This window comes from Fusarium proliferatum (assembly GCF_900067095.1).
Source record: "Fusarium proliferatum ET1 genome assembly, contig: FPRO_scaffold002, whole genome shotgun sequence".
Taxonomy (NCBI): domain Eukaryota; kingdom Fungi; phylum Ascomycota; class Sordariomycetes; order Hypocreales; family Nectriaceae; genus Fusarium; species Fusarium proliferatum.
The window spans coordinates 1182943-1209362 of record NW_022194791.1 but is presented as its reverse complement, the minus strand read 5'-3'; the positions used below and the strand labels follow the sequence as shown (position 1 = coordinate 1209362).

The window sequence follows — 26420 nt, the reverse complement described above, 5'->3', positions numbered from 1 at the left end:
CGCGACCGTTGAGTGGCGACCCGTCGCAGCATTTGACTCAATTCTGGAGAGACAAGGCCCAGCAAGGCATAACTAAGGGGGTGAAATACCGTACCCTACGCCATGGAATAACTTGTTTATTTGGAAATTCCCTTGGGGGCCACCTGAGGATCGACGTTCCATCAATTCCTTCGCCTACTTCGTTGGCGACCCATTAGCACAGATTGACTTTCGTCAATGGCCCTGTAGAGAAGAGGCCCGGACTAGCCCCATTTGAGCCATTTTGCCTGTAATGATGTGCAACTTGTCCCTGAACCTTGTTTCTTTTTGCCCAGTGCACAAGACAAGTCGTAGCGAGGCAGGCCTTCGGCTTGTGTACCCGTCTTGCAGCAACGGGGCAAATTACCCTGCTTTGCCAGAATCCTTCGAGACTTTTGCGCCCTGAGGTTGCGCGGACGATGGATCCCCACGCACAGCACAGCACATACAGACACACACACATCCAACACATGGCATTGGATCTCATGGGCTATCAGAGGCGCGATATGCTCGATGACAATACCACATCCGCTTCAACTGTTGTTGATCTGGCGCTTATCTTTTGGATCACAGTTTCTAATCGCGCCCGTTACCAGTTGAGCGGGTGACACAAGAAGCATTGTCGATCAACCACAACCAACCTTCTTCTTTGGAAAACCCCCCGCAGCGACTTGGAGTTGGAGTTGGAGCTATCTGGGCGAAATTGTGCCGCTCACTTACACGGACTGTCTCCTCCTCTGAAGACATTTCAAATACACTAAAAAATCCAACGTATCCACGACGTATGAACAAGCGGTCTGGTTGAGTTGTCTGGTTGAAGCTATGGCGCTATTCTAAGCACTTTTCTGGTCTTAAAAAATCCTCACGATGAAAGGGCTGCGTGGACGTGGACGTGAAGTGAAGCCTCTCGTCATTTGCTCCCAGGGTTCCATCACGGATATAGATGGGAGCTTCTCCGTGTAGAGACCGTAAAAGGAAATCACCGGCTCCGTGCATGGGGAGTTCCGGCTCCGCGGAATGTGCCATAACTAAGCATTTGGACACTTGCGTTAGTATGTAGGTGGTGCCCAGGGCTCGGCAGAGCGACGTCAACACGACCTAACATGAACCCCTTTTACTATTACTAATTACCCGTGCGGTAGAACTGAATCAAGTGCAACATTAATTATCGAGTCCGTCGTCAGAAAATGTCAGAAGACGTCAACAATGCTCAGCGTTGGGTTGCGCCCGCTGGTAGCGGATATCGTTTACCATGAATTATGGTTAATCGTTATCCCGAAATGACCCATTAGTTAGCCAGAGTCGCAGAGTGGGTTTCATGGAAGGAGCCGTGAAAAAAGACATCGGACTACTCTGCTACGAGAGAGTCCGAGATAGAGTCGGGATGTGAATCCTTGCATCATAGTCAAATTGAGCCGTAGAGTCACGAAACAAGCGCGAGCGTGATTTTAGCAGAGGGCATTGCTGTCACAAGAGTGCGGCGCAGACTTATTCGACAACCCCTGTCCTTACTGCTCGCGCCCATCCACTTGTGATTGGCTACAGTGCCAGCTGTCAAGCGCGATAAACTTTCGGGGTTGTCAGTTGAGCCGTCGCACGAACAAGAGGGACGACCAGGCCACTTGATTGGATCCTCAGCCGCAGTCAAATTTCCTTAGGCTGTCGCAACGTTTCAACTGCTCTCTTTCTTTCTTTGCTTTTTGGGGGTGCCATGGCGAAGCCTGAGTGGGCGGGGACTTTGATAGCAGCGCCGCGGGCTAGGAATTATATGGCTCGAGCTTTTGAGGCACACACGCACGCAATGACGGCCCTTGCTCCTAGACGGTTGATTGAGAAGAGGAGCAGAAACAGAAACAGAAGCAGAACAGAACGAGTAAATTTCCGAGATGATGGCGTCGAGACCATTGGATGGATCCTTGAATGCCGTTTGTAGAAGGCGGCTTCGTGGGTTCTAGTTTGTTACTGTGCCGCATCTAGCTTTAGGATAAAATCAAGATAGCTTCAACGGTCGAGCTCGGATATGCACCGATTCACGACAGGCGGGCAAGATGATATCCGCGAGTGCTGATGCAAGTGGTTTCGCCACCTCCTCTTTTCGTGATTCTCATGTCTTGATCAGTGAACCCGCTTGGTCTCGACACGACTTAACTCAATCCTCACATGTAACCACCTCACAACTCACCCACGGGATGCCGTTCCGGCTATCAACTTACATGCTCAGACATGGATGGCTGGGGATTCCAACTGCCTCACACAGCTTAGCTGTCGACGTGCCCTGTAACTTCGGAGCAGTGATCTATGTCAAAAATATCCTCATCGCCTCTTCACCGAGGGATTATTACACGCCCTGCCACAATAGAAGATATCACAACCATAGGCCGATATGCTTTCCCCTGGACCCCTGTATGTTAATGAGTTGTGTGTTTGCGCAGCACGTACTTTCAAACAGATCCTTCAGCGCAGCATAACGTTAGGCCAGTTCGTTTGTCAGAATGTCTAGACTTTCTGACACGTCCCCATATCCCGATCCGTCTATCATTTCCCGTGCGAATTCTATTTACTAGGTAACTTGGCTAGCCAATAGAAAATTCGGGCTCGTTCCCCCACAAGGTGGGAAATCAGTCGATTTAGTGATCCATGCTGCTGTGCTAATGTTAGTGGCACTGACCAGAAATAGGCCTTTGCTCTATTCCCGCGCGGTATGTTGAAATTTTATGTTTATTCCCCGCCGACGCCTACGGATGTCCATCTATTGTCCATCGGACCTCGTAGGGGAGGATTGCACTAGGATTTAGCAACGCAACACAACAGAGTCAAGGATATGCATGATTAGATAGACGACGTGTGGTCAAATGCTCCATAAAACAAATCATTAGATCGATGGATTAGGAAATCAGTAATTGATCCTCCCTCATGCTTGGCAGAGTTACACCGGTTCGGTATGTGGGCAGGCACTTACATACATACATACATACATACATGCCTACAGCAATTTGCCGGAAGTAACCTCCATCCTTTGGATTCAATTGGATTGGATTGGATCCACGGATACTCAGCCTTACACCTCACAGTCGGGACCACCTCAGCCATGTCCCTGGGCTCCGTGCCTCATGCAATGCACGGCGCTGCACACTTTCTTCTTCACATTGGTTCAACGTAGCATAGGTATCATCTAATCCATCGAAACTTGATTCCTCAAACGATACTGATTATCCGATTGTGAGGACCCCTGCAGCCCAACGACAGTCCTCGGATCATCAGTGCCCAACAAATAACATGAGATATTTCGAGACAGAGAGTCTCGACTCTGGACCGCCGACGATGGCTGAAACTGCCGCTAGACGCACGCGCAGATGAATGCATATGCTGGCTAGCAGCACAAAGGGTCCCCTCTTGACGGGACTTTGGTCCTATTTCCCAATCTGGGCATATTCGTCGAAATGCATGGTCCAAATCTCTGGGCCCATCTGCTTCGCCTTGCAACTTCAAAAGGAGAGGCAGCTATCCAATGAAGCCGCAGTATTGCCAGGCTGCTATGCCTCTGCCCCCTGAGGCTGCATGGATATGATTGTGGTTGAGACAATGGTTGCATGTGCTGTAGGCATGTACGTGGCACCGCCCGTTATCCGTTATCCATCACCCGCCATTTTGGTCAGAACAAACCACCCTCTTGTTGATCACCATCACAGGTGATGGGTGATGCGTGGGGTTGCATTCAACTGAAGACGGCACTCCCTAATAAGGCTCAGGCTCAGTATTTGATATAACCCCTTGGACGGCGGCTCTTGTCCAATCCCTTGCGAGACCGACAGTTTGTGTGCTTATCAAGCAGTGAACCAGACCATCCAGACGGATGGCAATGATGTATAGAGCACGGGGGTGAAGACAGCCCCCCCTGCTGTCACTTGGATAGGATCTACCCAGCCCTACGAGATGACAAGTTGGGCGCTTGAATGAGTGTCCTCCAACCGGAAGAGAGTATCAAGCCCTGGATGAGTGCTGCCCCCTCTGTCATCCCGATGTCCTCATAGCGTTGCTCAGTACCGGTAGTGGTAGAGGCAGTGGTACACCCCTTTTGACAAATTGTGTCCGACTGTTTGAAAAGTCCGCCGCCGCCTTTTGAGTGACAAGTCGACAAAGGATCCTTGGGGGCTAGAGGCGGCCGCTGCGCCCTGAGCCAGATCACTGGGACTACCTTGCTTTGACTGCTACGCTACGTTGGCGAAACTCTAAGCTCCAAGCTCGCCAAAAAGCTACCCAAGCTTGCATCCAATGCTTGGTAGCTGTCGATCATAACTAAGGTGTCAAGCAAGCAGAAAAAAGGACAAGCTCTCTATCAGGGACCACAGGGTGAGCACATTACCAAAGCGTTTACCATAAAAAGTAATTCTGATGAGTCGCGGACTTTGCGGATTTGAGCTCACTGTTAAGCCGCAAAATCCGTGTTTCTTCAACATGCCCGCGTCTAAATGATAGAAACAAGTCTAAACTAACTCGACTACCCAAAATAAGATTTTGCAAGTTCTTTTTTGTTTTCGTTGACGTCAATCCGAAAAAGCTATCGCTAGCATCAGATGCTGTACAAAGTTGACCGAGATAATCGGGGACTATGCATCACGGGCGCATAATGACCTGCGCGTCAACTAACTCAACTCAAGGCACGGGTTTTCGGCGAAGCCGTAGCGGACCATGCACGCCAGACGAGGCATACAACCAGGCATTTCTGGTGTTTCTGAAATCAAATGCAGGTGAATCACGGCTGAAATTGAAACGGCGATGATTATTTGGCGAGACGAGGACCGTCGGAGCCATTCAAGCCCACATGTTTTGATCATCTGTTGATTCCGTTGCCGTTTGTCGTTGACTCTCCTGTCTGGTTCAAGTTAGCGCTCTCTCTCTACCTCAACCTACGGACCTGGGACCTCCTACGGCCGGCTTGCGGCACGACTATGCGGCTCAGGGTCGGCGAACGGATTCCCGCTTTATCAATTGGCCCATTTAATGAAGCTAGCTCAGTCTAATGTTGACTTTGTATTTGTCATTTGTCTATACTCAACAGAGCCATTCTCTGCGAGGATCTTTTTTTGGTTCTTCACCACCAGAAACATATCGTCTTACATGAACATGCTGCACCACTTCCTCGGTACCATCTCATGTCGTCTCCCGTCGACGAGGGTAGGTTTAAGGTTCTCACCTCCCCAAGGCCCCAAGCCACTGGACGGCATTCTGGGGATCCATCCCATTTTCTCACTCACAGCTCACGGCTTTGCTTTGGGGGTGTGTTGGCTTCCATTGGGTCCTCACACCAGTACACACTGGGAATAGAGCCTACGCGGAGACTTTTTCCTAGCACTAGCTTCCTGCCTAGAGCCCAAGCTCGAGCCTACCACTGGCACTGCCATTACCAGAATGGAGCGGACACTTTTCCTCCCGACATGAATGCTCGCACGTGAATCAAAGTCTCCGAGAACTCCATCTGGATGATGCGCTTTGCCCATGGGTTTAGCGATGGAGATACAGCAAGACCATGAGCAGCATTCATTGAAGTGAGACTGAGACTGAGACTTGGCTTGATGGGGTAGTAAGCCACGACGAGATCCCCGCGGCTGCGTGCTTGTGGAGTAAAGATAGATGTCCCTGCATCTCTGCTCTCCTATTCTTTCGGGTGAAGCAAGACATTGAGACTCGAGTTGCAGATTCGTCGCGACTTTTTGCCCAAACCCCGACAGACCATTTAGACGAGGTCCCCGAACTGAGTCACAACAATTGCAGCCCGTGATTAGGGTGAAGTCCAAGATGAGACAAGTCAAGTCAAGCCAAATGATACCGTAACGTCCGAGCTCTGGTTCATTCATTCCCGCTTCGTTTCCTGAGTAGCTCGGGGAGCTCTGGCGTATCTGATAGCTTGAAACCCGAGCTGCAAAAATACGCGATAGGCACGCCTGTTTCCCCTGGTAGGAAATGATGGGCAGCACCAGCACGCCCGCAATCAACTGCCAGAAAGATGAAGGGGACGGGAGGGGAATTTGCAAGGGCTGTGGGGTGTAGATATCAGGGAGCCAGCGTCGGTCGCTAGCAAGGGAAACGTTTTTGGGGTCCAAAAATGATAAATGGGCAAATAACCTGCCAGGGTTAACCAGGGGGCGTACGGTATGCCAGCGCAGCGGATGGATGCGATGCGATGCGACACACGCGTCTAGAAACCTGGGTTAAATTCAAAGGTACATGGCTTGAACGCCTTGAAACGTAGCGCAGCTCTGTACCTTTTCATGTCTGTCTGTCTGTCCGTCTGTCCTGATGGCTGTTAAGTCCGAATCATGTGTACGTAATTAACATGTTTAAGTCCGGACAATCAAGAAAGGCAAAATGCTCGAAAGAGAATACTCCAATGGGAGATTCCATTCGAGGCATCGCCATTGCCATTGCGTGGTCAGTCAGATGCGCCGTGTTACCGAGCGATAGTTCAAGGTGATGACTGGGATGCAAGACACAGCGGGTAGCTCAGAACGATAAAAAAGGGCTGATCCACTGCATCGGAGCTGGAATGAGCAGTAACCAACAGCGAGTGAACAGTAGAGAGACAGAGACAGAGACAGAGACAGCCGCAAGGTACACTACAAGGTTGCCTGACAAGACAGCTTGCGCTCAGTGTCCTCGGTCCGCCATTTCCAAATCAGTGCATCTCCTCCGTGGGCTGAAGACGCAGATGCAGATGCAGATGCAATCGAGACACAGGCCCAAGACCATGATCAACATGTGGTATGGCATCCGTTGGCTGTGGTTGCGAAAATTGCGGAGATGAGAGATAGGGAGATGAATTGGAGCTCCGCCGTTTGATGACAGTCAGACTCTAGCAACTCTCCTCGTAGGGCTGCAGTTGATGAGGGGAAGGGTATCTTTGCTCAGCGGTGAAGCTCTAAGAAATAAGGCTTCGGCGAGGCCGGTTGATCAAGCGAAGCCGTCCAAGCAGATTGCGTCTTTTGGTCTTGGAGATGCCCGTGGTTGCATGCGACAGTCCCCGAACAGAGAGTTAGGTACCTTAGCCGCATCTTCTTCACCATCTACAGCGACAGGGTCTACGGTCCCTTGGCGAGACGTCAGGTGTCTCACGATGACGAATATGTTGCTTTCTTTCTTTTCTCTGTTGCCAATGTTCTCCAAGAGTTCTGGATTGAATGTGAGGATGAGAATGAAGCATCCCAAGTGCCGAGAGACATGAGCACTAAAAGATCTCAGCTCAGCTTCAGTGGATGTGTTCACTGCTAGAGCACTGAACTTGTGTGGGGATTTTCATTGAGGGGGCGTGGGCCTGCGAAGCTTCCATTGCAGGAGAGCAGCAAAAGACTGGAAGACAGAGCAGGACAGGAGAGGACAGGACAGGGGTGGGGGTGACCTCGAGCGGTAGGGCTGAACGCGCGGGAGCAAGATGAGAGGTGGATCCTCGACTTGATTGGTCAAGCCTGCGCATCTCCAACAAAGGCATGGTGTTGTTCTTTGTTCTTCAAGGGGCGGGGGCGGTTGTAGCCAAGTTCCCGCTGTTTGGTTCCCAACTCCATGGACATATCCATGGGTGAAAATATTCTACTCCGCTGTCAAGACTGAAAAGAGCAACCCGACAATAGCAAAAAATGAAATTAAATTACCTGCCCCCTTGTTCCCTTTGTCTTGGCTTCAAGACTCGCGGATGCGGATCCTCCCGATGGAAGTGAATCCATGCTCTTAGAGTTGGAGAGACAGGGCCTCTGGGTACAGTAACCTGCTGTGCCGCCGCAACCACAAGGCGAAGCCCACGAGTGCAATCTTGCAACCATGCTATCCCCTACTAACCACGACACTACGCTGCGATGCTGGGTTAGGCTGCGTGTTGTACCCGTAGCCCGTGCCTGGCCTGGCCTGGGACAGTTCATCATCATCACCACCTTATGTTATCGGCGATTCGCTGGGATCAGGCTCGGGTTTAATTTGGGAAATACGGCAGTGCATTGTAGCGAGTGATCAACAGCCCATCCCAAGACAGCGCAGAGTGCTACTGCTACCTTGTAGGTAATAAACACTACGCTACGGAATAGGCAATATGTTCTTGCTCCTATCGTCGTAGCTTTCGACGACTGATGATTGATTGCACTGTACATACTGTACAGTACAGTAGCGAAGCGAAATGCAGTGCTACTCCGGTGGCTGGCATGTAAGTGCAGAACAAATGTACAATTCGAGTCACGTTGTCGCGATTGATTTGCTGATCGAGAAATGCGATTGGCGTCATAAGGTTAACGGCCTTCTTGTCTGGGGTTGCGCCCCGGTAGGCAGCAGTATTTTGCACAGCTCTAGTGATTCCATCTGCAAAGAAAAGGCCAAACCCAAACCCAAACCCAAAGTCGAACCCAATCGCTGGGCGAGAGCAAGGCACTAGAGCGAGAGTGGAAAGAATTTCGACGGGAACGGGAAACGGAAACTCTGATTTTCCATTCACAGCGTTCTTCCCTTGTAGCCTCTGGCCGATTCCTTGGAGCCGGAGCCGGAGACGGGGAGACTAATGAGAGAGCTACTCCGCCACGTTTTCTTGGTAGAGGTACTGGAGAGCGCAACATGGCACCCTCATTAGGAAAGAGGTGCATGCATGCATGTCTTTTGGCTTGACTTGACTTGACTTGACTTGAGGCTGGTGTCCCTAGCAAATTGTATCCCCTGCGCCTCAGGTCAACCAAGGGTGGACTACCTAAAGATAGAGGGCAAGGTACGTACTCGGTGTGACCCCCTGCTTCGATCATCCCCGCCCTGTGATCCAAGTGGAGAAGTGAACAGGGGTGCCAATGTCCGCCAGTTTAACGTGGGAGAGAGCGTTTTGCAGTGCTGAAAAGGCGGAGGACCAGGGGCGACAGGGGGGGTGGTCTTGAGATCCAGATCAACCAGTTTGTTGTTTCTTGACATCGACATATCGAATGCGGCACAACCAAAACCACACACAAACGGCTGCATGGGAATCTCGCCGAGTGGTAGCCGACAGGTTGGGACATCCAGTTCATTCATTCACTCACGACTCACTCATTCACTCATAATTGAGGCTGTAACTAGCGGAATAATCACTGAATTGACGGCAGCCTAGAGTCTAGCCCGCCCCTCACACTCACATACATTCACACATCATTGTACATGCAGTACCTGGTTCTTCAACTGTCATGGATAGCTTCATCAACGATGAATGAAATCGTCATGATACAAACCTGTTAACAACATCATCAGCTTCAGCCTCAGCCCCAGGGGACTTTGTCCATGCATACCTTAGTACTGCTAATCCCCCTGAGCCTTCGAATCTTGATACCGTTTCTGTATATCAGCAATTTAACGTTGTATGAGTTGACATGACATCGCAACACCTTAATCATAATACTCTCCTCCTATTCATCATGCTCGTACTCTGCTCAGCTCGACCCCGTATTCACTCCAATTCTCGCATTCACTCTCATTACTCTGCCTCGTTGCGTATGTTGCACACGATTTCCTCATTCTTTGCTCCCCCTTCGGCTTTGACCGATGAGGCATACTCGTTATGATTCACATCTTGCCCTTTGCAGTTACTGGGTAGTCTACACCTCGCATGAAAGGTTATCTTGCGCCTCCACGCCTGGGGGCCGCTACTGTGCTCTGCAGTACAGATTGACTTTCTCATCGTGTGATTCCGCCTTTTCTATCTTTATCCTTGTGGCATTCTCTCGACGGTTCCGCTTCCCCAGGAATGGCGACATATCGAATGTCTCTGCGATACAATGACAGGTGGGCGTGGAATGTGACTTATTCCCGTCTAAACTGAAAACAAACAGGGCTGGATAACAGCGAAGCAGCCCCCAGAAGTGCCGGGCATTCTTTGTAATGCCGCTGCATCACATGTCTTGATGATCTCTGGGGTTTCGATTACCAATCTGAATCTTTGAAATGCCTTCTTGAGACGTTGTTGACCCAAGTTTAGTGCCAGGCGCTTTTATCGGCGCCATGGCACTCTAAGGTTTCGAGCGTTTTGAACCGGCGAGCCTTATTTGGACTCACTAATTGCCATTGATCACCAACAGTATTCTCAATACGACAACTCCATGTCCTCTACGACGAATACGCATTTGACGAATCGAAACCCGCTCGCTCGCTCGCTCCACTCACCGGCCGCTCTGTGATTGATATTTAACTCCACGCCTACGGCTCAGAGACGGATCTTAGCGGTGCCGCCAGCCGAAGCCACGACAATGCCGTCCAGTACGTAGGCTGGCTAGTCCGACAACCAAAGTACTACTTGGCGATCTCCGATAAGTCGAACAACTAATCTGAGTATAGTTCAATAGGCGAAGGTGCCAATGAGATTGGACTGGGAACTCAAAGGGAAGACGGTTTATGCCACTGAGCACATGTTGGCCAGTATGCCTTTCACTGAGGTTTCAGAGCTTAAGCGGGACGAGAAGGACGAAAGGGTAGTCTGCAATGGTGAGCAGAGAACCCTTGGCAGCTAACTTAGAATGAATTACTCTTTTGGGGTGAAACCAGCCGCTGTGAGACATGTTGGTCCAGAGCCAAGTTCCAAGTCTGCGTCCAAGTCAAGCAAAAGTGCATCAGCGGCTTGAATCCTCCAGGCGTGCAGATATCCCCCATGTCTGCATCTGTGTCCATTGTGCCGCTTCTGAAAGAAACAAGTTTGAAGACATCGTCAAGGGAGGGGAAACCGTTGCAATGGAGTTTAGATATGGGAACTGGAGTTAAGGACCCTGCGGCATGAAAAGACGTCACATCACAGATCTAAGCGCGAGCCTGTCGGGGGTTTTCTCAGCAGTCGATCAAAAACCCGGCTTCTGAGAGAGAGTTTTCCCCTGCTTTCCGGGTCTTGGATCACCTCGCTTAGGATAATTCACTGTATGTGCTGTAGAGTTCTGCACTGCATGGCCCCCAATGGGTGATGAAGTCAGTCATTTAGTTCAGTGTAAGTCAGAGCGGGTAAATAGGCTGGACAGGATATCGAGGTAAGGGCTGTGGTGTTTGTGTTATTCCCAGGGAACCCAAGACTTGCAGGGCCATGCTCAAAGAGCATTGACTACCGGTTCCAAGGGTGCAGTAACTACAGTATCATCAGGCGTCAGCTCCAAGGCTAAGTGGTCTCGTTCGTTTGTCGTGGGTGGGGAAGGGGAAACTTGGCTTTGAGGCGGGCGCTCCGCAGACCAAACAAGTCAGAACCCAATTTGATGCTGGTTGCCGGCTGCTAGCACCTCATGATAGTGACGTAGGCGCTTCTATGCTCTGGGCGTTGAGTCTGCATCTGATTAGTTGCGAGTCTCGATGCAACATTGCATTCATCGTATTGTGATTGAGGCACTGACGACGACGACGCGTCAAGTGCTATTCTCGAGACTCGAGGGAGTCCTAGATTGCTGATTCCAGTCTCTCGTCTCTGGGGAGTGTAACTGTCGCGGGCGTCTGGATATCTCTCGGGGTAAAGCTCACGACGATCAAAAGGGGACCCTTAACTCATCAACTCACAGCCCAACACCAACTGCAACTCCACCACGAGAAGGATCGGAGGATCACCCGCAGGGGTTACGGTTGCAACGACGAATCCAACAGAACTTTACACGAAATACCATAAACATCTTTGCTGCGCATATGCTGGTGCTACTGTAGTATCCTCCTTGTATCCTCTGAGGAACACTCTCATTTACTTGAAACTATTCCACCCGTGCGCAGCTCAACCGTTGATCTGGGACCTACCCTGAACAATGTTCCTGAGGATCTGATGAGAAACAACGGGCCGATCCCTTGACATTTCTTGCGTATTGCGCCATGATAATGGGGCTAATGTCAAATCGAAACGTGCGAGGCGTATTCTGTCGTTTACCGCGCGGTTGTCCCACTCGTTATGTTTTGGTGTCGATGCTTTTGTTAGTTGTTTCATGCAAGATTTGACTAGAATGACAAATAAGTTGAGAGAGGATGTTGGTAGGCAAGTTCAGAATGTCTGAGAGTGCATACTGCAGCTCGTTCTTGGGCCATCTGTTCAGCGCCCCTGAGGAATTGGATGTGCCGATTACTTGCAACTCAAACCACTGGCAGCAGTCAAACAACAACATGGAATTGCTTTATGATTGCCGCAGGCCAAATCTTTCTTCTGGGCATGGCTGGACCACGAGGGTATTCATTCCGCGGCGGCTGCGTTGCGCTTTGAAATGCAGGCCATCGAAAAACGTCTCCACGTTTGGGTGATTTCACATTATAGGGTAATCAAAGATTACAAAGCTTCGTGGATGAGTAAACATTCCGAACGCCAGAATCTCCCTAGACAACATCGGCAGCAAGCCTAACCCATTGCGAGAGAATAAGTGCCAAATCTAAAGAGCAAATGACCAATTGATGATTTGTCGGTCCTGAGTCACGATGTTGGAAATCATACTGCAAAAAATGGCGTCCCTCCGCCAGTCAATGACGATGCGCTCAACCATAAAACTGCCATATATGTCTCTCTCCTTTCATTCTACTCTATCTTGCAGACCACAGCTTTCTCAAGACTTCAATTACCCACTCAGATCTGCTTTAATAATTCCTAAACGCCGCTACTCAATGGCTCGACCAACTGGCCTCATCGCCTCCAAGGGCATTGAGCTCCTCAGCTGGGGTACACCCAATGGCGTCAAAGCCCATATCCTTCTCGAAGAGCTCCGCGAAGCATATGGATTAGATTACACCATACAAGGCATTAATATTGGACTCAATGTTCAAAAGGAGCCTTGGTTCACCGCCATCAACCCCAATGGCCGTATCCCTGTTCTTGTTGACCATGACAACAACGATCTCGCTGTCTTTGAAGGCAACGCGATACTAAGCTATTTGACAAGGAAATACGATCCAGAGAATAAGTTATCGTTCAAGATTGATGACGATGACTATACTCGTGCTGAGTCATGGATTGGTTGGCAGCATGGTGGAATTGGGCCTATGTAAGTCATGAGCAGCAACATCAAGGCGGTACACTTACACATCAGCAGGGAAGGACAGGCGAACCACTTCATTGGTGTCAAGCCAGAAATCCCATACGCTATACAGCGTTATGTTGGCGAGACAGAGCGTCTCTTTGGGGTCCTCGACAAGCGTCTTGCAGACCGAGACTACATCGTCGGACCCGGTAGAGGTCGCTACTCCATCGCAGATATCGCCCTGATCGGCTGGACAGATCGCCTGCCAGGCACAACAATTTCGTATGATCAGTTCCCGAATGTTAAGGCATGGCTTGCTCGTATACTTGAGAGGCCTGCTGTGAAGCGGGGCTTGCTACTTCCGAGTGGCAAAGACAAGCCGACAGGATTGGATCCTGTGGATGAAGACACGAGGAGGAAACGCGCAGAGCTCAAGGATGTTGTAGACAAGGCCAAGGAGCAATTTGGATACAAGTATTCATCGCCTTAACTGGTGATCATCTTCAGATTGTGGGAAGGAAGATGTTACGTTTTGGAGTAAGGCAGGCAACCGAGGGCATAGAGCGAGAGAAAATAATATAGGCATTTGAATTCAGTGTCCAGCGGCCTAAAATTGAAACAATTCATTCGTTTACGAACTAGAATAGCTGGATATGGATATTAAACCCAGTGACCATGACAACACTGAGAGTCATGGGCCAAGAAGGCAGAGAGACCTCGAGCTACACGAAGAGCAGTCATTGCAAGCATGTTGGTCACGCAGCCTAGGTGGTGATCACTGAGAAATTAACCACCAGTTACTCAGGCATCCGCTGCCGGAGTAATTATACAGCCTAGGGCCCTACGTTATAGAGAGGAGCAGCTCAAGCTCGACATGTATGTGGTGCTTGAGTTTAGTTGTCGTGAGGCGAATGTTGGCCAAGACACTCTGTGCCAACCAGAGTAGACAAGAACGTGATCATACAGCAGTGTAAAATCTATAGAGACAGGTCAAAGAAGACGCTGTAACTTATTACCTTGGTCAAGGTGGCGTGACGTCCCCAGTTTAAACCGCCTCCATGATGGCTCACGATCATGACTTCTCATCATGACGACACTCTGCATGAAGCTCGGAAAAATGTAAGATATGATAAATTCATCATTAAAATGCTCATTCACTCATGAGGTCCGCTTTTTGATATTTAACTGATTTCATAATCCCATGCCAAAGCGCCGTTATCTTTGTTTCCCCCCTTAGCTGTGGAACTTCTTCACCTTCTCGACCTCGTCGTAGCTACCCATGAAGATACCGGCCTTGTCGTGGATGTGCTCGGGCACCACCTCGAGCATACGGTTCATCTTGCTGTCGACAGCTTGGCCACCGGCTAAGCATAGTTAGTAAAGTGTTAATCACTAGGATTCAATTGACGTACCATTCTCAAAGATGAGGGCCATGGGCGCGCACTCGTACAGGATACGGAGCTTGCCCTTGGGGCTCTTCTTGTCGGCGGGGTAAGCAAAGATACCTCCGTAGAGCAGAGTTCGGTAAGCATCGGCAACCATGGAACCGATGTATCGCGAGCTGTAGGGCTTGCCGTCGGCTTGGGCTTGCTTTAGAGAGTTGAAGTAGTTGATGGTCTTGTCCTCCCAGTACAGAGAGTTACCCTCGTTGGCGGAGTAGATGGCGCGCGACTTGGGGAGGCGCATGTCGGGGTGAGACAGAATGAACTCGCCAACACCGTTATCAAGAGTGAAACCGTTGACGGTTCCACCGCGCATGGTGATCACAAGCTGGGCAGAGGCGCCGTACATGGTGAAACCAGCGGCAAGCAGCTCAGTACCGGGCTTCAGGATATCCTCCTTGACACCCTTGGAGCCCTCGGGGAGCTTGTGAATAGCGAAAATGGTACCGACTGAGACACCGGCGTCCAAGTTGGAGGATCCGTCAATGGGATCGCAAGCGACGGCGTAGTGAGCGTCATGAGCATCCTTGAAGTAGATGATCTCATCCTCCTCCTCAGAGACGAGGAGCGCACACTTGCCTGATGAGCGCATGGCCTCAATGAAGAGGTCATTGGAGATGACATCGAGCTTCTTCTGGTCGTCGCCGGTGATGTTGGAAGAACCAGCCAGACCGGTGAGGTTGACTAGGGTAGCGCGTCGAATGTAGTAGGCAATTGACTTGAAGGAGAACTGGAGAGCGTGACACAATAGACTGAGATTTTTCCGTCGTTAGCTGGGCATCATGAAGTTGAGATCACAAGAGACGACGTACGTGAAGTCACCAGTGGCCTCTGGGTGCTTGGCCTGCTCCTCAGTGAGGAAGCGGGTGAGGGTAACAATGTTAGTGTTAACCTTTTCGGTTTCTTGTCCGCTGTTTGTAGTAGCCATTGTGAATGTGTTTTGTGAGGGGAGGATAGGTATGAGAGGAGGAGAAGTTGGTTGATCGTCGGGAGGGGCAGTTGGAGAAGCGGCTTTGGGTTGACTTAGACCGGGAGAAGGTTTAAGCCGACAGAGACGGTAGTTGTGATGGGAATAGTATGAGGGTATCGTGAGAGAGAAAGATGAAAGAAGAAGAGAGAGGAAGAAAGGGAAGAGGCACGCGACGAATATTGGGGAAACGGGACCAGTTATGTAAAGGAATACAGTTCTATGTACGTTGACTACGGATACCGCGTCCGTCCGTGTCTCGACGACAATTGACGGATATGACGATCAATGATATCCATTCATTCATTATTAGGTACATGCTTTCATTAGCCGACTGGGGTTATCAACGGCCCCATCCGCGACAGAGAGGACGAGGACGAGGACTCAACCCGCAACAACATGACCGAGAGAGACTCTGAGAGGACGCCATGATACGTAAAAAGCTCCATTGGGGGCGCATCATATCGGAATGTCATGGGCCATCGTGACCTTTGATAGCGGGCTCCCGAAGGGAATTGGTGCTTTTGCCGGCCGAGGGGAAGCGGCTCAAGAGGATTTCCCGGGGTCTCCAACTCCGACTTCTTCCCCCACAATTTACAGTGGTCGAATTTGGAGGCAGACCTCGGGGGTTGTTCCCCGAGCAGCATCGCGATTCCTCTTGGTAGCTGTCGTCACAGCCACTGAGAGACCCTCTATTTCCAGGCCCTGCCAGCCCAGCCTAGGCTGTCCCGGTGGGGGTGGCTCGCTCATGTTGACGTTTAAGCGGGGGTTTTGAACCTTGACGCTCCAAAGATCTTCAGTAGAAACACCGAGTGATATGCTCATCATTGTGGGTTTGGGGGGAGATTTATGTATGAGGATGGAAAATTGGGAACCAGATGCCTTATCTCATACCTTGTTCATTCCTTGGTTTGGGGTTATGAGGCAATTGATGGAGTGAGTGAGTGAGTGAGTGAGTCTCGACTCGACTTATATCATGCATGCTTGTCCCCGTAACTTAACCTAGACTTCCTCTCTGCGGAAGACCGGAGTCGGATCAAAGGTTATCCGGTCAGCCGGGAGCTTCCTTTCCCTCTCTCCCTCTCTCTATCAGCTGTCAGCCAGTTCAGCTGTAACTCTCAAGGTTAGAGAGTCCAATCTCCTACGGAAAGTCCCCGAGGTTGAAATGCATTGCCAGAATTGGCGCCAAGCTACCCCGAAGTTTGGTATTCTCCTGATGAAGCCTCGGACATGTGCCGGCTGTCGACATCAACTTTGATGCTCCCTTTTCTCTGTGATGGAGGTTGACAAAGTTGGCAGGGTCGTCCTCCCTTTAATACTGAGCAGTGACTGAATGGATAGAATACCGATGCAACAGTATAAGCTATCGATTTCTAACATAAACGGCAATTATTCCCATACCCAAAAAGGCAATTCTTTTACACGAGATCTCCTTATCCCTCCCTAACTCTCTCGTTACAATTCCCCCTTCCCTTAAACTATCCCGCTCTCGTGAGCGGCGGACCTCGGCATCTCGGTCAAGTCTCCGTCTCCACGTTCAATCTCTTGACTTGCGTTACCTTACTCCAGACACTTTGACTCCATTCGCGTTACTTACTTACCTTTCCCCAGCTTTTTCTTACCCGTTCCTGGTAAAAACTTAACTTAACTTTTGCATCTCCATCTCCATCTCCATCTCCATCTCCATCTCCATCTCCATCTCCATCTTCCCTTTTACCATCAGTAATTGCTGGTTTCTTACTGGTGAATCGTAATTCCGTATATTCCAACTGTCGCATACCATACTCTCTCTATCTACTACCTATACTCGATACCATCGCAATCATGGTCGCTGACGCTCTTGTCTACCACCCCACGGTAGCGCACTACCTGCGCTACATGGCCACAACCCTCGGTCGCGACAAGCTCATGCGAGTTCTTCAGTACTTCGCCCGCTTCTACGCCTGGTATCTCCTCCGCACAAACGCAACCCCCGACAAGGTCGCCCCTTGGAACGCCCTCAAGAAGCAGTTCGGCCTGTTCCGAAAGGTCTTCCGAGCCGGAAAGTTCGTCGAGCACTACAAGGCCGCTGCCACCGCTTCCGACTCCAAGTCCCTCGACCCCGTCCTCAAGTACACCCAGGTCGGTCGCCAGCTGGGTTATGCTGGTTACCTCACCTGCGATGCTCTCACCATTCCTGATGCTGCTGGTATCAGGAAGTGGCAGCATGCCAAGCGCCTTCAGCAGGAGGCTTATAGATCCTGGGCTATCGGTATCGCCTTTAGCATCATTGGTCAGCTGTACACTCTGCGACAGCTGAGCGTGCGCGCATCAAAGGTTGATCTGAAGGAGGGTGAGGGTGTTGTTGAGAGCAAGACCATCTCCATGTAAGTTTCACATGCGCTCATTTACCTTGTTATCTTTAGTCCTAACATTTTACCTCAGTGAGCGCGCTGCCGCCAAGAAGCAACTCCTCTGCGATCTTTGCGATATCCTCGTTCCCGTCTCCGGTCTCGGATGGGTTTCCTTCCTCGATGACGGCATCGTCGGTCTTACTGGTACCTTGAGCAGTGTTATCGGTGTCTACACCCAATGGAAGAAGACTGCTTAATCTTGACCACATACCAAAACCCAACAATACCCGATACCATACTTATACACACTTCGTAATTCCTTATAAAGCGCGTCAAACTGTTCTCTGTTCGGTCCGGCATCTTTCTTTTTGTACTATACGGGGGTGACACGGTTAGGTTGTTGCCCAAAGTAAATCACGAGTATCAGATTCACTCGCTGTGCAGTAATGCCATGTGAATTTGAACATACAAAATCAAAAGTTGGATTACTTTGACCCTTTTCTGTGATAAAAGCAAAAACTACCTAGCAAATAACGATTCTTACTGAGTGGTCCCAAAATCTTCCTCCAGGTTACATATAGTATAAGACAAAATAAAAGGAAATAAGCAAACCCTCACCCACGACGGCTTCCTCGTAGTCATACACTATAGTTCATATTACCCAAGACATTCAAGTCGTGTGCGCCCGTGGCTTTTCCCGGTACCCGTCAACTCTCGTCAAGTCCTCCAACCCCTACACCTGACGCCATCCTAATGTCCCTCATACTTGTGTTTGCTCGTTGAGAATATCACCAGTCGGTCGTCAATCATTGTTGCGCATATCTGCTTGTTGATCGTTTCAATCTTGTCCTTCCTACCTCATGACTGGTCGTCAAAGTTTCACGCCATTTAGCGCGTTCGATTGAGAGTAGATCTAACACCGTCGGTCAAGGACAGTCCCGCCAAGCAAGCGCCCAAAGCGGTAATGGGATATGGATTTACCAGTAGCGTCCACCACGGTCATAGTCTCGGGGATAGCCACCATCTCGTGGGTATCCGCCCTCTCGCGGAGGGAAGTCTCGAGGAGGTCGGTCATAAGGAGGTCGCCCGTTGGCATAGGGATCGGGCGGAGGAGGGTAGTCGCGGCGATAGGGGTCATCGTAGCGACCGCGAGGGGGAGGGGGAGGATAGTCCTCCATGGGACGGCGAGGAGGAGATCGATAACGGGCGCGATCATCATAGTAGTCGCGACGAGGACTACGATCTCGGTAGCCGTAACCACCACCACCGCGAGGACTATATCCGCGGGGAGGGCCGCGTCGATCGTAGTCGTCCATGGGAGGAGGATAAGGTCGACGTCCTGGGGAGCGGGATCGACCGCGCTCGCGAGGAGGCATATCCGGCTGAGTCTAGAATGCCATGTCAGACTTGAGTTCTTACAAAGAGAGGGGGCGTCCTTGTCATACGTCAGCAACGCATTGGACTCGCTGGCCCTTGAATTCTCGCCCGTCGAGCTTCTCAACAGCCGTTCTAAGGTCTGCTGCAGTCTCGAATTCGACGAAACTGGTCCATGTTAGCCTCCATGATAGATAGTGCGCAAACAACCACTCACCCTCGACCGTTCGAGTCGCGACCAGTTTCCGAGTAGACAACGTCCAAGCTAGACTGACGCGCAAAGTCTTTGAGATCCTATTCCAGAATCCACGTAAGTTGCTGTCCAGGAAGGGGAACGCCGGAAGTCCATGTAATCCACAAAATGATAGTGCAGTTCGCCAAGTCAACAACCAGGAAGCAAAACCGGGAGAAGGGGGTGGAGGGGGTCCGTGGAAGTTGTCCCCCAAACCTAGTCCCGGTGTAGTACCAATGGGCCGAAACCAGAAAAACCAGAGATGCGCGCAAATCACAAGGGGAGGGTCCAGGAAATCCAGCGATGAGCAACGGGGAGGATTGAACAGACCTGCCAAGAGGTATCGTTTGGAAGTCCCGTGATTTGCATTCGATGAGGGGTTCGACGAGGCCGTGGCGCGGTGCGCTCATGGTTGCCAAAACCGCCCTCGCGATGCCGGGAACCGCGGGCGAACTGGACAGTGAGTCGTTCTCCCATGAAATCAGAACCATCTTTCGAAGTCGCAAGTTAGCCAGGAAGGAAGGGTGGAGTCTATGGCGGTGACATACGGAAGGCTAGATGGATCATTAGCAAGCGCGTCGCAATACAAAAGATGAGGGAGGATAACTAACCCGGTACAACATCGCGGGCATCCATGGGGTCCTTGTACTCGATGAAACCGAAGCCATTCATGAGCTTAACCTCGGTGATTTCTCCGGTACCATGAGTCGCGAAGTGAGCCTCGACATCGGATTTGGTAGCTGTTGGGCAGCAGGTCAGTGGTTTGACTGAGAGCGTCAGGGCGATGAGTCCGGACCATTGCGAGGGAGGTTTCCCAAGTACAGCCGGGTGGCTGATACCTCCGTCATGTTGCCGTTGGGAGGAGCGTCGTGTTGTCGGGTCAAGCAAGACGGGGATCCAGATGGAGAGAGGAGCAGAAAGTCGTATATGGATCAAAGCCAGGGAGATTCCAGATTAAATGTCCAGGGCCAGTCACGCGATGGGCCAACAAAAGAGCCAGAGTCAAAACGCGGGGTTTTGAGAAGGTGGCGGTTTTTGGACGAGGATTGACTTTGATGATGATGATATGAAAAGCGACGTTGGGTTGGTGGAGAGGAGAAAGAGAACATGGGCGCAAGCTTAGTTACTAAGGCAAGGTAGGACTCGCCTAAAACGCGACAAAAAGGCTGGGGCCAGAAGGCGGCAGGACATGGCAGAATGGCCGGATCGAGAAGGTGCCCCGGATCCCGCTTTCTCGGGCGCTGAAGCTGCTTCGCTAGCGTCACATGCGAACGCTTTCGCCTGCATTAAAGCCTACATAACACAACGTTACTGTAGCTGTAGATTGCCTAGACTGGCAACTCACATGTAAAATACGCTCCAATCGTGACCTGATCACCTCGTATAAGAATCTTTCATTTATCAACTGTCATTGTCATTACTATTACTTCATGGCGCAACTTATACATGGAGGAGTAGACATCTATAACAATAAGCAGCCCCCCTCCAAAAAAGAGGCTTCTTCATTACGAAACCATAAGTCATTCATTTCGCCCGATCCCGCATCATCGTCATCATCGTCGTCGTATCAGCCCAACTTGACTCCCTTGTTAGTGACGCCCAACGCCTCGCTGTGCTGTGCTGTGCTGTGCTGTGCTGTGCTTTGCTTTGCCCTGTATCATGTGCTTTGTGGAGAAGAATAACATGACTTTTAATCCATAACCCTACCGTTCCTCGAAAAGGACCGAGACAATTTCATCAATCATAGTAAATACGAGGTGTGCACTATAAGTAGATCGGTTAGTTGAGCTCATACACAAGTCGGCGAAGAAAATAAAGACTTACTTCAACCTCGAATTGTTCAACGTCGCAAATATACGACGGCTGGCTGTCTGAGCGTTGACTCTTCCAACAACACTACCTGCGAGATCTGGCACCAGTGTGGCCAGCATCAAGCTCGCCTCGGTCCGTGTCTTTTTCTTCTCGGCAGCTGTTCGCGGTTTGCGATCCCGTTGTAACTGGCCTTCAGGCCATAGACTATCTTGCACCAGCCCAATGTATTTGAGAATGTTTTCGTCTTGAACAAGCATCTTGACATTGTCTCGAACTTTTCTTTCAATCGTTCCACCAAGAAGTTGTTGCAGAACAACTACTACCGCTCTCCCACGGAGCCAATTGTTTCCCTTGTTGAGCTCAAAAATCTCAAGAAAGATGTCGCAAATCGGTTTGATGAACGGTTCAAGTTCCTTATTCTCAAATGCATTCAACTCTGCCTCAGCTTCAGCAGCTGGAAACGTATCTTCGTTAACATTGAGAGGAACTGCATTGAGCTGGTTAGTAGCCGCTGCAATAAGGTTCTGCCCAGCTTCAGATATCTGGTCCAGTACAGGGATATTTCCAAGGATGTCATCCATTCCATCCGCCACAGAGTCGTACAACCGAGTCATCATGTCTTTCTTGTCTTCGCGATCCAAGATATCTTGACCTTGGGTGATTACGCTCTGTGAAAGGAAGGCCCTGAGTTCTCGGCTGCGGCAAACTTCTGGTAAAAGAAGTAGGTCTTGTAGATACTGCTCCAGAGCAGTCCGTCGTTTGCGTAGAAACTCGCTCTGGAATTTCATCACCATTCGCCGCCGAGGAAAGTCAAGGTTTCGAACTGAAGGGTATCGGGACCGCAGCTTTTGGTGAAGCTCGTGGAACTCGCTGTATCGCCGCGAAATTACCCATGAAGCTGCAGGCATCTGCTCTCCGGCATTTCTCTGGACTTCAACAACGTAGAGTGCAAACTCTCGGCCATCCTCTTCTCTTCCCACTTGGATAGACTTGATTTTGATGGTTGAGCGGCCGTAGAGACTGTTGTCGCTCTCCTGGATCACGTACTGCTGCCGTTGGAGCTCCTTGCGCCTGATCTCCCTGTGTAGAGACGCTTTGGACTTCCTAAGAATGCGCAGCTCGGCAGTATTGTTTGTCAATTCTGCCTTTCGCGTCAACGATTCCACAACCGCTTCCTGCGCCACCAAGCGATCAATGTCGTTTGAGAGGGCAGTGATGGCTTCTGCCAGTCCAAGATCTCCTGGTGCTGCTTCATGCACTTCATCTTCGTCGTCAGGTGGTGGCCCGTCATCTGGATCACCGTCGTCAGGGAGATCTTTGTTGTTATCGCCAAACAGATCGTCGTCAACGAAAACACCGATTCGTGAAGCCGCACTGACGAGACCAAGCGACGAAAGGCTTGGTTTCTCGCCTTCCTTGTTCGCCATAGCAGGTCGAATGCCCATATCCAGAGAGCCACGATGAGATTCGTTATCATTGCCTGAGAAGAGACTTGATGCATTATCATCAATGCCTCCAATACTGCTGCCGCCAGGGCCCCCGAAAAGGGAGGCACGGAGAGCTTCAGCGGTTTGAGGACGATCATCCTCCATGATATCGGTAAAGGCCTGTTCTACTGCCTTGACAACTTGGGTATCTGGTAGTTGTTGACTGTTCGTCTCTGGATCTAGACTCTGGACAGAATCTCCTAGCCCATCAGTATCGATGTCATCGTCATCGAATAGAGGATTAACAGGGCCTTCGTCTAACGAGCGCCTAGCTCGATGTCCATGCCCATTACCATTGGATGTCAAAGATTTAAGATCCGATGCGGATCCTGTACGTTTCCCGGCATTGGATAATTGTGGCGTTAGTCGCGATACTGGCCTTGGCTTTGCTGGCAAAGTCTTGCTCGCTCGGTTGGTTACTGATGCCTGTGCCTGTGCCTGTACCTCTGGCTGTGGTGTCGATCTGAGAGTCTGGATATTGGATGCTTCTTCAGCTGCAAGGCATTTGTAAAATAAATCCGACTTCTTGAAACTCTGAAAGAAGCGTGACCGCATTTCCTCAAGGACGGCGCTCTGGGCCTTCAAGATAGCTCGCCGCGCTCTATAGTATTGTAACGGGGTGGCTGACTTTCCTGCCTTGATGAAGTCCTTGACTTCATTCCTTGAATGCTCCGGGACCTTTAACTCTGGCCTCGAAAGATAGGCCTGGTTAATCTGTTGCAAATCCTGGCGGTCGGCATCTGTCCACATTGGCAGGGTTGATGGCAGTTCGTCATCTGGGCCATCATCTTCTAGAGGGTTTCGAAATCCGTCAACCACAAGCCAGAACTGCACTAAAGGCATGAGATTTTGTCGATCCATATATTCCATAAAGTAAGAAAGCGCTGAAGAATCTCGCAGAATATCTACTAGTGGCGCACTCTCTAGCTTGGACTGTGAAGAAGAAGTCGATGGTAAAGGCAAAGGACCAGGTGGACGACGTTCGCCACCAGCAGCAAGATGATTAACCCGTTGGTCTAGCAGCCTCTTTCCCATCTCCAACCGACGAAGGTAAACCTGGTCTTGATTGTCTTCAAGAGAATCCCTCTTCAGTTGACTAGCGACTTCGCTACGAAAACGACGTGCATCTGATAGGTTATTGACCTTGCGAATAGCACGGATAAACTTCTCGAACTTGCGCTCACTGTCTCCGGGAGCAACTCTAGGCATGGAAGCTAACTTGCTGGCTTTGGGTGTCGAAGGAGCATGCTGGTCCAAGGCTGCTCGGAGCTTTCGCACGGTTGATCGATCCTGAAGCATTGAGCGGCCCAGATTCTCCATCAACTGATTCCAAGTGTCTGGTTCAGAGAGAAGTTGGATCACAGGGAACAGAACGGCGCATGCAACGATCTCGCGAATAATAATCGATACAGCTCGACTGGACAACATGTTCTCAGGTAGTACTTTGGGTACAATCTTTGCGACAAGAGACCTGAGGTAGTCTTGCTGGACCATCTTTGTGTCGGGAAACGACAAAGAAGCAGCTGGATGTAGGCGCCCATCACGAAATTTTGAAGCAATAGCTAGGTCCAGCTCCTCAGATTCAGTGACAGAACGGTTGAGTTTCTTTCCTCGCACTGATTTCTCTGCTTCGTAGAAGTCTCGAAAGTGGGCGGTGAGGAGAGGAACAAGACGGCTAGTGACGAGCTCCGCCAGGTCCTTATGACGAAGGAAATCAGTCAAGCTCAGCAACGCCTGCCGCACCGCCTGATCGACCTGGTTCGAAAAAGACGGGTTGCGACTGATATTTGAGTACCAGCTATTCACAAAGTCCCGGGTTACAAGGCCAAGCAAGTTGTCGATGGCTTCGGAAACGCGGGGTGATTCAGGGTCTATTGGAGTCGGGGTATATGATTGTCGCTGGCGCAGTGCCTGCACCTCTAATCGCCATGACTTCTTATCAAGGAACGTAACGCCATGTGGTTGTAGTTTTCGATCGCTTGGCCGTCGTGATACAAGAAAGAGACCGGCTAAGAGGGCCACGAGAGTAACAAGGGAGCCAGCAACAAAGGCATGGCCTGCCCAGCGGAGGACAGGTGACCAGCTCGCAGCGAAGCCCCAGGCTATGAAGGCGGCAAGTCCAGCAACAATGACATCTCTGCGCTTGAGGGCCATCACCAGGATGTTGACCTCAGAGCCACATTCTTGAACGAAGATGGATTGGATGTAAGTGGTGAAGTTGGCGGTGCTGGTGCTGGTGCTAGGTAGTGGAGGTGCCGTTAGGTTAGGTAAAGTTAGGTGAGGTGGCTGTCGATTACAGTGGATGCTGTCATTTTGATGGACCCCTGTCAAAATAAGGTGGTCTGCGGGACAAGGAACCCATGCCAGCACCCGCCAGAGACGAGTGACATTGTCTGCAGGTACACATTATCACATATCGAATATCGACAGTGTCCTAATCTTCTAGTCTTGTATTTTCCTCGGGAAGTTAACATGGTCTTTCTTGCGAACTAGCCAGCAGAAAGCCACAGGTTCACTGATTGGGTTGGAGCTCAACGCTGCATAAATTATGGCCATGTCACAAGGCTGTTCGCATAAATGTTTCAAGGCATATTTAAAGCATCTTGTGAAACGATAAAGCCTTAAGTTGTCATTGACTTCCAACTACCACGGAGGATCCTCTAACCTTCGGAACAACGCTACAAACTTCTGTCCATTATTTCTCGTGACCTTCTTGCTCTCCTCAGTCTCAGTCGACATGACCTGGACACATTCATCCGCCTCTTCTTCCTCTTTCGATATCCTCTCAAAAGCAGGATGAGCCTCAAGGTGCTGAACCATCCACAAGTGTAGGTCCTCGACATCGGTGATAGTATACACAATGCCGCCTGGTCGTAGCGCATAAGCGTATTCGGAGTTCAGTGTCGTCGATACAATTCTGGCTTTGTGCTTCCTGGCCTTGAAGTGAGGATCGGGAAAGCAGATGAAGATCTTGGATAGTTGAGCCTTCTTGAAGAAATTCGGGAGGAACTTCATAGTGTTTGCTCGAATGCAGCCCACGTTCTGATACATGTTGTCCGAGTTTTGTGATCGCAATGCTTTTATACGTTCTTGAACGTAGCCTGCTACTTGTGTTCGGATTTCCAGGCCTGGGTACATTAGTACACGTGCTTTTAGGCGGCACACTCTTGACTCACCGAGTGTGAGAGTGTCAGGTAGCTTGGGCGCTAGAGCAATGAGAAGACCTCCAAAACCACAGCCAATGTCGACAATTTCCACGTCTTTTGTCAGTTTAGGAGGCTTTGAGGGATCCTCTGGCGTTCCCTCCTGGACGTAATGTGGAAAATATAAGGACCAATCCATATCGTCTGGTGATTTAGGGCTGAAGAAAGTTAGAAACAATGCAACTGATATGAGCCAGAGCACATACTATTCTAGCATATGATCAGAGAAAGGATTTGCGTGCGCTCTTTGGCGATAGAACTTTTTGCGAGGTAGTTGAGTAACCCCATCTTTCGTCCTCCTTGCGCGATCATTCTCACGTGCTTTCTGTTTACTTGTGAGCTCTGTTGTCATGGTGGCCGTTGATGCTATTCAGTTGGTGCTTGTGAATTTCTAGTGATAATTTGTGAAGTTGATGCGAATGAAGCTTTGCGGGTGGCAGAATTATCCTCACTCGGCAGGCGGTGTGATGAGCTGAGCATTGGCCTTGCACATGCCAGTTAAGTGACGGAAATAAACCCTGTTCGTTGGACATTGGGTCATGGAGCTTCGACCTCCATCCCTGAAGGCAGCCTCGGAATCTGTGATTTTACCATCCACAACATCACACGTTTCC

General features: G+C 50.3%; 7 protein-coding genes across 7 annotated transcripts; 2 read left to right on the top strand and 5 right to left on the bottom strand.

Moving 5' to 3' along the window:
- Positions 1–4830: 4830 nt before the first annotated feature.
- On the bottom strand, positions 4831–5243 carry FPRO_03382 (uncharacterized protein; the record flags this gene model as incomplete). Its single annotated transcript, XM_031226412.1, has 2 exons — positions 4831–4891; positions 5137–5243. The coding sequence occupies 2 exons, from the start codon at positions 5241–5243 to the stop codon at positions 4831–4833; spliced, it is 168 nt and encodes a 55-aa protein (XP_031076951.1).
- Positions 5244–12603: 7360 nt separating this feature from the next.
- On the top strand, positions 12604–13446 carry FPRO_03383 (uncharacterized protein; the record flags this gene model as incomplete). Its single annotated transcript, XM_031226411.1, has 2 exons — positions 12604–12980; positions 13029–13446. 2 exons carry the CDS (start codon positions 12604–12606, stop codon positions 13444–13446), a joined length of 795 nt encoding a protein of 264 aa, XP_031076950.1.
- Positions 13447–14189: 743 nt separating this feature from the next.
- On the bottom strand, positions 14190–15326 carry FPRO_03384 (putative FBP1-fructose-1,6-bisphosphatase; the record flags this gene model as incomplete). Its single annotated transcript, XM_031226410.1, has 3 exons — positions 14190–14320; positions 14369–15150; positions 15211–15326. 3 exons carry the CDS (start codon positions 15324–15326, stop codon positions 14190–14192), a joined length of 1029 nt encoding a protein of 342 aa, XP_031076949.1.
- A 1863-nt stretch (positions 15327–17189) lies between these two features.
- FPRO_03385 (uncharacterized protein) lies at positions 17190–17955 on the top strand (the record flags this gene model as incomplete). The annotated part of the gene is made up of 2 exons (XM_031226409.1): positions 17190–17731; positions 17790–17955. 2 exons carry the CDS (start codon positions 17190–17192, stop codon positions 17953–17955), a joined length of 708 nt encoding a protein of 235 aa, XP_031076948.1.
- Positions 17956–18675: 720 nt separating this feature from the next.
- Positions 18676–20152, bottom strand: FPRO_03386 (uncharacterized protein; the record flags this gene model as incomplete). Its single annotated transcript, XM_031226408.1, has 7 exons — positions 18676–19086; positions 19144–19240; positions 19290–19366; positions 19635–19795; positions 19853–19858; positions 19916–20044; positions 20101–20152. The coding sequence occupies 7 exons, from the start codon at positions 20150–20152 to the stop codon at positions 18676–18678; spliced, it is 933 nt and encodes a 310-aa protein (XP_031076947.1).
- An 855-nt stretch (positions 20153–21007) lies between these two features.
- Positions 21008–24757, bottom strand: FPRO_03387 (uncharacterized protein; the record flags this gene model as incomplete). Its single annotated transcript, XM_031226407.1, has 2 exons — positions 21008–21068; positions 21129–24757. The coding sequence occupies 2 exons, from the start codon at positions 24755–24757 to the stop codon at positions 21008–21010; spliced, it is 3690 nt and encodes a 1229-aa protein (XP_031076946.1).
- A 489-nt stretch (positions 24758–25246) lies between these two features.
- Positions 25247–26158, bottom strand: FPRO_03388 (putative methyltransferase; the record flags this gene model as incomplete). The annotated part of the gene is made up of 3 exons (XM_031226405.1): positions 25247–25731; positions 25780–25964; positions 26013–26158. The coding sequence occupies 3 exons, from the start codon at positions 26156–26158 to the stop codon at positions 25247–25249; spliced, it is 816 nt and encodes a 271-aa protein (XP_031076945.1).
- Positions 26159–26420: the final 262 nt, after the last annotated feature.